Below are 13,355 nucleotides of genomic sequence, written 5' to 3'. Positions count from 1 at the left end.
CGCTTCAGCTCTTCCGATGGCCTTCTGGAGCAGATGAAACGAGATGATGTGCAATTACGCCTCAAAGCCAGGATCTTATGACCGTGCATGTCACATATTAGTGGATTAGAGGAGTCCTGCGGGATCAAGCGCAGGAATGGGTGTATTTTTGTAAACACGGTACTGAACACCAGATGCTCGGCCTTGGAAATTAAGTTCTGCTGGACTTGTGAGAAGAAGGGATTGTTGTGAGAGACACGAGAACGCGGATCCCATCAGATAACATTAGAGAGCATCGGAGGGAATCATATGAGTTTCCACTGTATGGAGAGAAATCTAATCAGCAGAAAAACAACGATGTGTCTTCAGGTCAAACGTATATATAACGCTTCACGAACCATGACCTCAAAACACTGATAGCTCTAGTAAAACATTAGAGGAACAACTGGGAAATGATTAACTGGAAATACAACAAACTGAAACAAATTATTTCAAATATCATCATTTAGGTTTAAACAAAAAATAATCTATTACAGTATATTAAAATAACAGTAAGATAAAATCTAAAAAGTACATAGTATATAAATAATTGAACTAAAAACTGGAATAGAATAAAATGCAACCTAAATAGTAATATTTAAAATAAACAAAAACTAATAAAAATGACAAAAAGCACATACAATAGGGCTGTGCGATTAATCGAAATCTAATCGAAATCGCGTTTTGAGATGTTGCGATTTCCTAATCGCAAAGCCTGCGATATGGACGCGATATTACTCTGTTCCAGAGCATATGCATGACTGCCAGCCTTGAGTTGCAATCTTACTTGCCCTGGGCAAGAGTGAGCGCAATCGCAAATCAAATCGCAATATCTGTCAAAAAAATCGCAATTTGATATTTTCCCCCAAATCGCACAGCCCTAACATACAATTACTAAAATTTTAAAATATAAAATAAAATGAATTTTCTTTAAAATTTAAAAGAAAAATGAAAGTAATTTAAAATATAAAAATATGAATAATACTAAAATAACAGCATATAAAAAAGCTATATAAATTACATACTATATATAAAATAATATATAAATAAAAGTAAACTATTATTACTATTAATATTAATAAAAACTAATAAAAATGACAAAAGCACATTCCATAATTACTAAAAACAAAAAATGTAAGTATAAAAAGCTAATTCAAAACATAAAAAACTAACAGCATATAAATAATACTAAAAGAGCAGCATATAAAAAACTAAAAATTAATTAAACATAAATAGTCATATTTAAAATAAACAAACTTATAAAAATGACAAAAGCATGTAACAAATTTAAATGATAAAATAATATAAAACTAATTTAAAATATAAAAAAAAACTATATTATAAGTAATACTAAAATAACACTGCAGTTCAGTACAGTTTCACCTCAACTACTGTCATTACAAATCAACAGTTTGCTACGCATACTAGTTAAAACGGTCAACATGTTTACCTGAATAACAACCCATCTGTGAAAACACAGTCGGCTTACAGCAAACAATTACACCGAGACATCTCTGTATCTCAAGATCAGAATTTGCTGAATGAAGTCACCAGAAAATGAATGATTAAAACTCTCTTCACTGCATGGAAATGACGTAATGGTTTAATTGTGTACACAAGGCATGCTTATTTTAAACCAACAATGCAATGACTAACCAGCAGGCCGGTTAACCCAGACAAACATGTTACATGAAGCACTTGAAAGAAACGCAGTGGATTCTATTGTAAAAGTCATTTCAAGTCAAAAACCTGTAAAAGCATAATTTCAGCCGCACACGTGAAAACATCTGATTTCTGCAGTACAAACCCATCAAGATAAACTGATATCTCCTGCATAGATGCCAACCTGTGACTCAGTGATGTTTGGAAAGGCTACAAGAAAATGAAATCTGGCCTCAGAAAACATTTGCATCATGTGAATGTATGTCATTTAATAAACATCACTTATTACACGGCTCTCGTTCTGATTGGTCAGTCACGTCTTTCTATGGTCAGATATTTTGTGCAATTGCTCAAAACTGTACAATTGACCCTTTTTCCCCAAGCAATGTTAAAATGAAGAGTCAGCTGGTCTTTTATCTAAAAAAAACAACAAAAAAGTGTGATCAGGACTGCGATGTGTGCGATGTACATTATACCTTACACACAATTATCATAAAAAAATAAACGTATGATTTATAAACACAGTGTTATTTAAAGGTGCAATAAGTCGTTTTTTTATGATTTGCTTACAGCGACACATGTCCAGTTACCAATGCTAGTGTGGAAAACCTCTATAACAGTGATACGAGTTATTTTACTAATATATTATTATAGTTTTTATTAATATTTTCAGGACAACATGATGGGATTTGACTGGATTCAACATTTCAGGCCGTGAAATCAGGCAGGTTAGTGACTATTATAGCTATTATATACTATTTCTTTTTATAGCTTTTGTTAATATTTTGAATCAGATTTTTTTAAAAGCGTTTTCACTTTAATTTTAAAGTTTTAGTAATTTAGTTGTTTTGTCATTTTTATTATTTAGTTTTAGTTATTTTAGTACTTCAAGTTGAACTAAAAAATGACAAATGTTAGTAATTTAAACAAAGTATTAAATTTCATCATTACAGTTTTTGTTAATATTTTGAATTAGATTTTATTTTTATATTTTCAATTTTTAACTTTTAAAGTTTTAGTAATTTTGTCATCTGTTTTTGTCATTTTTTTAGTTTTTTTTTTTAAATACGTCTATACATTTTTATTTATTAGTTTTTGTTTATTTAGTTTTAGCTATTTTACTACTTCAAGTTAAACTAAAAATGACAAATGTTAGTAATTTAAACAAATTCTAGATTATTATTAGTTTTTGCTAATATTTTGAATTAGATTTTATTTTTATATTTTCAATTTTTAACTTTTAAAGTTTTAGTAATTTTGTCATGTATTTTTGTCATTTTTATTAGTTTTCTTTTTTAAATACGTCTATACATTTTTATTTATTAGTTTTTGTTTATTTAGTTTTAGTTATTGTAGTACTTCAAGTTAAATAAGAAAATGACAAATGTGTGTAATTTAAACAAATTATCATATATTATTATTCGCTTTTTTGGCTAATATTTTGAATTTGATTTTATTTTGCTTTCAATTTAATTTTAAAGTTTTAGTAATTTTGCTGTGCGGTTTTTACATTTTTATTAGTTTTTTTTTAATATGTCTATATATTTTCATTTATTAGTTTTAGTTTATTTAGTTTTAGTTATTTTAGTACTTCAAGAAAATGACAAATGTGTGTAATTTAAACAAACTATTATATTTTATCATTACAGTTTTTGTTAGTATTTTGAATTACATTAAATTTTTATATTTTCGATTTTTAACTTTAATTTTAGTTGATGTATTTATTTTAATAAATTCATTTTTATTTATTAGTTTTACTTTATTTAGTTTTAGTTATTTTAGTACTTCAAGTTAAAAAGAACTTTTGCAATTTTATTTCAAGTAACATTTTTTTTTTTATAGTTTAAGTTTTATTTAATAACCCTGGTGGTGATTCGACAAAGGTACTATTAATTTCTTGAAGTGGAAAACATTTAAGTGTTAAAACGTGTATCATTAAAGACACCAAATACAAACTCAAAACTGACCTTTTACTTTCATACACTTTTCTGGTTTCTAGAGATGCACCGAAATTAAAATTCTTGGCCGAAGCCGAACAAAATGAAACACTGGGCCGAAGGCCGAATACTGAACACGGTTTTTCAAATTCTTTCCCCATGTATTTTGACAAATGTTTTCACCATTGCATAAATTAAATAGCCAAAATGTGCTTCAAAGCTGGACGAAATGAAACACGTGTTTCGTGTTTTTTTTCCCCCATGTATTTTGCCAATTTTTTCACCATTGCATAAATTAAATACCCAAATTTTGCTTTTTACTGTTTTGTCTTGCTTTTCAAAGAAAAAAACTATTACAAAACAACAATTTAAAAATATTTACTAAACACTGAAAATTTTTTAACATTCTAGCAGACATTATACCAACAAAACACAATTTAACTTAAAATTAATAAGTTAGTCAAATAAAAAATTTTGGCGATCATACCCCCTTCTTGAATCAGGCATGTATTTTTACTGTACAAATAAAAGCAGCCTTGCTGAGCAGAAGAGACTTCTTTTAAAACATTAGAAAATATTACAGACCCCAATTTGAACACAATGTGTGAATGTTATAATAAATGTATTAACAGAGCTCTTATAATTATTATTATCATTATTATTGTCTTACTTTTTATTTTACAGAACAACAGTAAAATTACAACAATACTAACATTTATGAATGTTGTAGTTCTTGCTTTTTCTCAGCTTTTATTTTGGCGGAAGCACGCAGGAAGACCTCAATGCTTTTTGTTGACAACAGCAGATTTATAAACGAGTCTCATTACGAATACGTCGCACGTAGCGCATTGTCACATGCCTTGTAAAAATTCATAAACATGTGATTGAGCAACTGACGAGTAACATTGTATCAGCGCAGATTTACTCGTGCTCTGGACTTTGAACCCTGGTTAACGAGCAGATAGCGCTGTCAGAATACATGCAATTCGTGCAAAAACATAACGTTCTGCAGTTTATTTACTAATAGTTTAAGGCCATTTCGTGATTTCAATCATCATACAGTAACCAGCAACAATCACCCCTTCCTCTTCTCATCGAAGACATGCGATGCAGTCCTAAACAGTCTCTCGCTGTCTGTGCTTGTAATGATTTTTGCATCATTCTCGGACAGTTTAAATGCTTCCACACTGCTGACGTGTGTGCTGCATTATAAAGAGTGCACACCTCTCACTCTGCGCTGGTTGCTATTTGATAGCGTCACGTCATTGTTCGGTACAATTTCATCAGACTTTTCCCCCTCAGAACTGCTCAGAGCTGTCCTCCCATCTTCATAGTTAGCCCTGGACTGATTTGAGCCGCTGTCATCGTGGCAGGACATCCCATATCCCCATAACAGTGACAGAATAAGGACACACAGACACACACGGGACAGGAGAGTCTTCCTTAGGCCTCGCTCTATAAATAATAGAGATGCACAGCCAGAGAAAACAGACATCAGGGCACGCATTTCCCTCACATTTACTGTGTGTGAAGCTGAATAATTAAATTCAGTTTGAGTGTAAAGCGGACAAACGTGTGTCACTGCTGTGATTCACCGCAACATCCAAAGAAAGAAACAAGAAATTATATTCTGCATACAAAGTATTAAAAGTGTTAATTTAAAAAACTTCCATATATTCTTATTACCATAACGCAACAATCAGTATTTATATATGGTATATATTAGTTAGCATTTATTTGTACTGTTTAATTTATGCTATTTTTACTTAGATGAGAATCTAATGATAATAATGCAAAAATATTGAAAACCACTGAAACATGAGATGCATACTTAAAACTCGACATAATGTGCCAGTGAACTACATTTAATAATTTGCTGATTTAATCATTTTAATTATTTTCAGTAATTTAATTCTTAACCCTCTGGTGGTCAAAAATGACTTTTAAAATATATATTTTCTTCAATTAAATCAACGCAGTATATTTCAGTTCAATAACGTTTTATTTGTTTACTATTTTGCATTTTAGGAGATTTTATGGTACTAAATTATATTTATGCAGTAGTTATGACCCATTTATTACCTGTTGGCCACTTTTTGAACATAGACCTGAAAATGAAATTTCCAACTTAAACTGTCATAAATCTTGACTGCTTTAGAGCACAGACTTAAATTTGATCTCTGTTTACAGAAGACACGTGGCAGATTATTGCTGAAGAGAAAAAAAAAAAGTTTAAAAAGTTAAACTAAAAAACGTTAGAGAAGTTTATTTTTATGAAAAATGCACAAAAATTATATTTTTTAATTCATATGAAATACATATTTTGCAAATCATGTTTTACTCTAAAATTGCATGAAAATCAAAGCCATAAATCTCTATCTAAAGTTGTGTTCCAAATTTTAAGTTGATATCTCAAAAACGAGCTTTCAGTAAAGTTTTGTTTGGGCGCAGTACCAAACGTGTCCACTACATGAAATTTGCTTCCCATTCATTTCCAATGCCGTCATTTTTGACCGCGAACAATACAAGTGTGACTTCATTCAGGGTCATTTAACCTTTTCAAATCATGTCCATGATTTTTTTTTTGTGTTCACATAGCAAGTGCCAAAATCTTTATCTTAACCAAGTTTCGTACAATTCTGATAAAGTCAAAATTTCTAAAAAAAAATAAATAAATAATAATTTAGTGATTTAGTCTATTAAAATACATTTAGAATTCCCACAAAATTCAAGATAAAGGAGCAAATATGCCGCCGTATGACTTTTATGTGTCTTTTATATTTATATCATCTGATATAGTTAATATCACAAAGAGTGACGTTTTTCTCCAAACATCAGCACAACTGCAAATGTGATACTGATTTGATGAACAGCCCAATAAGCAAAAGTTAATATTAAGTGACTTACATTTTAGACACAACAAGTTCCTGTTTTTGCTCTATTTCGACAACGAACATAGTTTCAACCAAAGCCACAGCAGAACAGTTTTGCGTCTCTGAGAAACACACAGCAGTATTTCTCCCAAGATTTTATTCTTCATTTCAGTTTTGGTTCCTTACCACTGTTGCCTTTGGCTTGCTTAGATGGGGACTATAGGAAGAGAACTGAACTGAGCTGAATCACTGAATCAACAATGAACTGACTTTAACTGCTGTTTTCTATTGTCCTCTTGCATTATCAGCATACGTTTTTCCTGTTTGACACTATAAAGCTGCTTTGACACAATCAGTATTGTATAAAGCACTATAGAAATAAAGGCGACTTGACTTGAATCAATCAGCCGTTTGAACGAATCTGTTGAATGAAAGACTCAATGAATCACTCATGCTTATGCACTCTGCATGAGTGAGTCATTGATTCATTAATTCAAACGATTCGTTCAAATGGCTGATTCATTCAAGTCAAGTCACCTTTATTGATTTGCCGCCACCTACTGGCGATTTTAGGTTTATATTTAAAGTATATTTCCTTTTTTTCCCCAAATCATTTCAAATATCAGTATTAAAGCTTTTTTTTTTTAAGCATCAAAACATTATTAATGCACGTGTAACTGTAGATGAACGGCATTCATGTCCTGCTTAAACAGTCTGATGTGTGAATGCATCTAAACGCCACTTCAGATGCAGATTCTGATGCACTGCAAACACAAATTTAGTTGATACTAGGGATGTAACGATTCACTCAACTCACGATTCGATTCACGATTTTTTTTTTTTTTACAAAATGAGATTTAAGACAAATTATAAATTAAATGTGGCATTTTATTATTGCTTGGACAAAATCCTGCACGTTTCTTAGTAGAGGTCGACCGATGTATCGGTTTTGCCGATTAATCGGCACCGATAGGTTTTTGCTGGAACTATCGGTTATCAGCAAAAATCCATGCCGATAAATAATCAAGTGTTCAAGAATAGAAGCAGTTAAAGTGTGAGAGTATACATACAATATCCATATGTATATAATTTTACTGCTATAGCCTTTGTTTATATATTTAAAGATGTGCATCTTTAAGCATGACAGTTGAAATGAAATGGAAACACTTTAAAATAAGAGACCATTTGTAACATTAAGATTAATGAAAGCTGTGTAATGAAAGTATTGTTCCTTGTTAAGAGTGTGTTAATTTCAACATTTTTATTATTATTATTACTACTACTACTAGTATGGCTCAGTACTGTTTTTTAAATAAAGCATTATTTTAGTTTTTGTTCAGCATCCATTTTAAAAACTATCGGTTAATTAATCGGTATCGGGCTTATGAACAGCAATGATACAGTGTTTCCTTGGATACCGCTGTAAACAAAGCAGCGCTGCGCTTATGAACAGCAATGATACAGTGTTTCCTTGGATACCGCTGTAAACAAAGCAGCGCTGCGCTTATGAACAGCAATGATACAGTGTTTCCTTGGATACCGCTGTAAACAAAGCAGCGCTGCGCTTATGAACAGCAATGATACAGTGTTTCCTTGGATACCGCTGTAAACAAAGCAGCGCTGCACTTATGAACTTTAATATGCATTATACAGAGGCAAGAGGAAAAGAAAAAATACCATCTAAAGACAGTAAGTTCCTCTCAGACATACATTCATATAAACTCCTACCCCTAAATGAATCGCGATTTGTTTAGCATCTCAACAGATTTGAATCCTCACATATTAAAATCGATTTTCAACCAACTCATGGTTAATCGTTACATCCCTAGTTGATACTGATTTCATTTGATTGGTAACAGCTCTATAGTGTCTTACTATTTTAATTTATTGATTAAATTTAAGAATTTGACACAAAAGATGATGCATACATTTAATTAGGTTAGACAAAAATTGGCCTTATAAAGCTAAAAATGCTCATAAAAGGTCATTTTAACTGAATTGTTATGGTGCCATGCCACCATGATATTAAAGTTTACCGAAACTAAAGCAAACCTTGAGTGTCGCCATGTAAAAATGCCTAGCCCAGAGAAGGATAGAAACAGGCGGCTGATGGCAGCTGTATTTAGCTCAGGGCTCCTCTTCCGGTCACCTCATTTATTTATTGGGTTACAAACCCATCAGAACATCAACACAAGCCTCTTCCTCGTCTGCAGCCGCTCAGGATGACATGAAACCGCATTAGGGATTTGACTGGATGCAACGTTTGAGGCTGTGATATTATCAGGCAGATTAGTAATTGAAAGTATTCGTGTCGTCCTGCAGCATTTGTGACATGAATGCTTTATTATTATTATTATAATCAATTATGAATAACTATTATATTATAGAATTTATTAATTATACATTATTATAGGATTACAGAACTTATTTCTTAGTATTGTAATGAAACACTACTACTGGAATCACCGTATGGCAGCAACGAATCAGTAAAGATCTGTTGCTAATCATCATCTCATGCTGCCACTTACTGTCAGGAGAACTTGCCCAAAAAACATGATTAAGATCTTGAACAGTCAATCCAGACCCTTTATCTCAGGTACAGAGATGCTACGAAAACTCCTGAACATCCAGAGAGAGCAGAAAAATAAAGCCTTTCACATCGCCGCTCCTGGAAGTATATAGCATTCATTTTCTAAAATACATAGAAGAGAATTATTAAGAGCTCTTAATAGGCGAGAACCAAAAAAAAACAGCTCCTGCACTACTGTTCAACAGTTTGAGGTCAGCACAATTAAAAAATATATATTAATTAATACTTTTATTCATCAAGGATGCATTAAATTGATAAAGTGACAGTAAAGACATTTACATAATGTTACAAAAAAATATATATTTCAAATAAATGCTGTTCTTTTGAACTTTCTATTCATCAAAGAATCCTGAAAAATAAAACGCATCACAGTTTCCACACAAATATCATGCAGCACGACTGTTTCCAACATTGATAATAATCAGAAATGTTTCTTGAGCAGCAAATCAGCATATTAGAATGATTTCTGAAGATCATGTGACACTGAAGACTGGAGTAATGATGCTGAAAATACAGCTGCGCATCACAGAAATAAATTACAGTTTAACAGAGATTCACATAGAAAACAGTTGTTTTATATTAGAATAATATTTCACTATTTTTACTGTATTTTTGATCAAATAAATGCAGCCTGTGTGTGCAGAAGAGCCTCTTTCAAAAACTTTTAAAAATCTTACCGACCACAAACATTTGAACAAGTGTAAACAAATCACAAAATTTGGTACAAGGTAAAAAAGTATTTTAAAATCATATAAAGAGAAAGCTACAAAACTCTTCAAAATCTCATGACGTCACCAAACCATAAACATGATTCACTAGTCCTTTTTAAGGATGCACACATGAAAAAGGCTTTCACAAAGAAATGCACCAAAGTTTGGAAAAAAAGAGTTTAAAACAACAAACTCCATATCTAACCCTAAGCCTGATAAAAGCTGCTTTATTGGTCGTGTCGACATCACCTGAATATCCGAATACTCGTTTCACAACACGCTCAAACCACAAACTACTGCTTCGTAGTAGTAGTAACAAAGCAGTGAACTTTAGTGAGTTTTACTCAACTGGATGAGCCGAGGCGTCCTGCAGAATCTGCTCCTGTTCCTATAGAGTCTCCCAAAAGCATCACAGAGCACACTCTAAAAAATGCTGGGTAAAATACAACCCAGTGCTGGGTAAAATCCTACGCTATTAAAGACTCCTCAAATATGCAGGTAAAAATCATCAGGCGTTATCACAGCGCTGGTTACTCATTTATCACAGGACAAACACAGAGGAATCTGTGAGGTTTTCCACCTCCTTAACTTAAAACATGCATGTTTAGTAATCGTGTACTTACTGCTGTAATGCATGAATCGCTCACATGTTCAGATTTTAAGTACTTCAGAATACCATGGTATGGTCGCAATCCATTTGCAAGGTATATATCAAAGCACCACGGTATTACCACCCAATACCATCACTGTACCATAGTACTATCTTAAAGGCAATCAGATGAGAAAAGCAGTCAGCTGGCAGTATTAGGTAATCACACCCTTACAAACACTACTACAGTGATGCATCAGCTGGGATAATACCATGGTACTGAAATGCATGCACAATAATATTTATATGGTGCTCAAAAGCAGGGTTTTGTAAACTGGGGGATGCAAGGGAATGCATGGAAATAAACAAATAAATAAACAAAAACAAAAAAAAAGTTTAATAAAATGCAATTAAAATAAATAATAAATAAAAAATTAGACTAAAATAAATATATAAATAAAGAGTAAACACTAAATAATTACAGTACTTTAACAAATAAATTAATAAAAAATAAAGTTAAAATAATTATTTAAATAAATTGAAAATTTGACTAAAATAAGTAAATAAGTGAGTAAATAAATAAAATTATATTAAAATAAATACGTAAATAAAAGAGTAAATACAGTACTTTAATAAATAATAATAAAAAATATAAAATAATTAATACAACTTTAAATGTAAAATTACAACATTAGATTAACATAAGTAAACAAATGCAGTACTATAGCAGTCATTTAAAAGAATAAAATAGTGTTATAAATATAAATGAATACATATAAAGGATAAAAAGTATTTCCAAATAATATTTTAGATATAGATTGTGTATTTACACAAGAAACCTTTTAAATAATTTTAGGATGGGGGGAAACCCGTACAATGGTTTTATAATATTATAAATAAATCTGGGGGTCGATTGCATTTTTTTTTTTTAAGAAAGCATCTGCTCTAACATAATTGAAAGAACACCATGGTAATGTCACTGTACTCTGTACATGTCCTTAAATCAGGGCAGCACCATACAGACATATATAATAAATATATAATAAATATACTCTTACATAATAAAGCACGGTGATAGTAACATGATTAGTGATTGTATCAGATGGTAAACCGATGGTACTTTGATTTATAGCATGGTAATGAGATTCATTCACTTCTCCGTGAGGTAGTACCATGGTACATGTCCAGAAATCAGTGAATTTACTTGCTAAACGTTTTGAAAGTACCATAGATATACCATAGTACAATATAATGCCATGGCACTGTCACGGGACTTTATTGTAAAGGTTTGTTTCTTTACTGAAACGCATCCACGTAAGCACCGGACACCTTAATTTCTATTTTACCATGGTAAAATGACCTGGCAGTGCTAACCAGCCGTGCCAATCAAAACCCAACCGACACCCGGTCCGCTTCGCCTCAGTGCCGCCGGTGAGCGGCGTGCCGTGTGCCGGGAACTCGCGAACAGGAGCGGCCGCCTGTCAGTTACTCGAGCTCGGGGATCCGGCGCGGCCCGCGCTCCCTTCCTGCATTAACCCGCTTACACTTCACCGAAACACGGCGACCGTCCGCGTTCCTCACTTACCTCTGAACCTCAGGTCGGTGGGGGGTTCTAGGATAAGGATCTGCTCCAGTTTGGACATGTTTTTGGCCGGTGAGGTGACGCTTGGTCTCAGAGAGCAGCTGAGCGGCGCGGTCGATCCGAAACCCTTCCACTGAGTCACTGAGTCAACTGAGTCACTGAGTCACTGAGTCAACTGATTCACTGTGTCCACTGAGTCCCTGAGCCACTGAGCCACTGAGCCACTGAGTCCACTGAGTCACTCAGTCAACTGAGTCAACGGAGTCACTGAGTCACTGAGTCACTGAGTCCCTGAGTCACTGAGTCAACTGAGTCAATAAAACTGTAATATTGTCTTGATATTAAAATAACACTGAGCTGTGGCTAATAAAAATGACGAAACCACAAAACAAAATTAGAAAAACCTGAACTAAAATGAAAATGAAAAGAGAAAATATATAAATACAAGACCTCTTTCAAAATATTAATAAAGGTTGTTATAGTGTCTCCATTCTAAAATAACAATAAACAATGGCTAATAAAAATTAGGGGAAAAAACAACACAATTATTAAAACTTGAACTAAAATTAAAATGAAAACGGAACATATACAAGAACTTTATCAAAATATTAATAAAAACTGTAATATTGTCTTGATATTAAAATAATACTGAATGATTTTAAAATAACACTGAACAAAAAACACAACCAAATTACTATAACTAAAAATATAAAAATACAAAAACCTTTTCAAAATATTAATAAAAACTATAATAGTGTGACGTTATTATTAAACTTCAAAAGGATTGAGTTCAATAAATGTGACGCAATCAATTAATATCACGCGATCCCTTATGATGCACCATTGTTGATTTGACAATATTTACATTATGGTTTGTATATTATAATATGTTGTAAGATGCATATTTGATGTCTTTCATCTTTCTGAATGAGCAGCAGGAAGAAGTAAAGCAGAGACATTTCAGAATAAGAGTCCCAGTGGATTTTGGGCTCGTTTATGGTTAAAAGTCCCTCAGTGTGTGTTAAAATAAATAATAAAAATTATATAGACATATAAAAAAATGACAAACTTGAATCAAATGAAAGTGAAAATACAAAAACATTTTCAAAATATTAATTTAATAATTTATATAAATAAATAATCTATATTTATATTAATAAATAATTAAATATTAATAAAAACTATAATATTATCCAGATACTAAAATAACTAGAACTGAAAATAAATAAAAAATTAATAAAAATTATATATACATATAAAAAAAATGACAAACACAACAAAATGACTAAAACTTGAATAAAATTAAAGTGAAAACCTAAAAATATAAAAACGTTTTTAAAATATTAATAAAAATTATAATATTATCCCGATACTAAAATAACATTGAACAAAAG

At 31.8% G+C, this 13,355-nt stretch overlaps 1 protein-coding gene across 1 annotated transcript in view; it reads right to left on the bottom strand.

Annotated features, from left to right (window-relative positions):
* Positions 1 to 12,128, bottom strand: part of LOC107684566 (vesicle-associated membrane protein-associated protein A-like) — a 27,767-nt gene extending 15,639 nt beyond the window's left edge. Inside the window, exon 1 of the mRNA XM_016480854.1 lies at positions 11,965 to 12,128. Within this exon, the coding sequence (XP_016336340.1) occupies positions 11,965 to 12,022 (58 nt within the window). The 5' untranslated portion in view covers positions 12,023 to 12,128. The remainder of the gene's footprint in view (positions 1 to 11,964) is intronic.
* Positions 12,129 to 13,355: the final 1,227 nt, after the last annotated feature.

The sequence above is a fragment of the Sinocyclocheilus anshuiensis genome, unplaced genomic scaffold (assembly GCF_001515605.1).
Source record: "Sinocyclocheilus anshuiensis isolate Anshui unplaced genomic scaffold, SAMN03320099.WGS_v1.1 scaffold533, whole genome shotgun sequence".
Lineage (NCBI taxonomy): Eukaryota > Metazoa > Chordata > Actinopteri > Cypriniformes > Cyprinidae > Sinocyclocheilus > Sinocyclocheilus anshuiensis.
The sequence above is the reverse complement of the archived record's forward strand: the minus strand, read 5'-3'. Positions and strand labels throughout refer to the sequence as shown.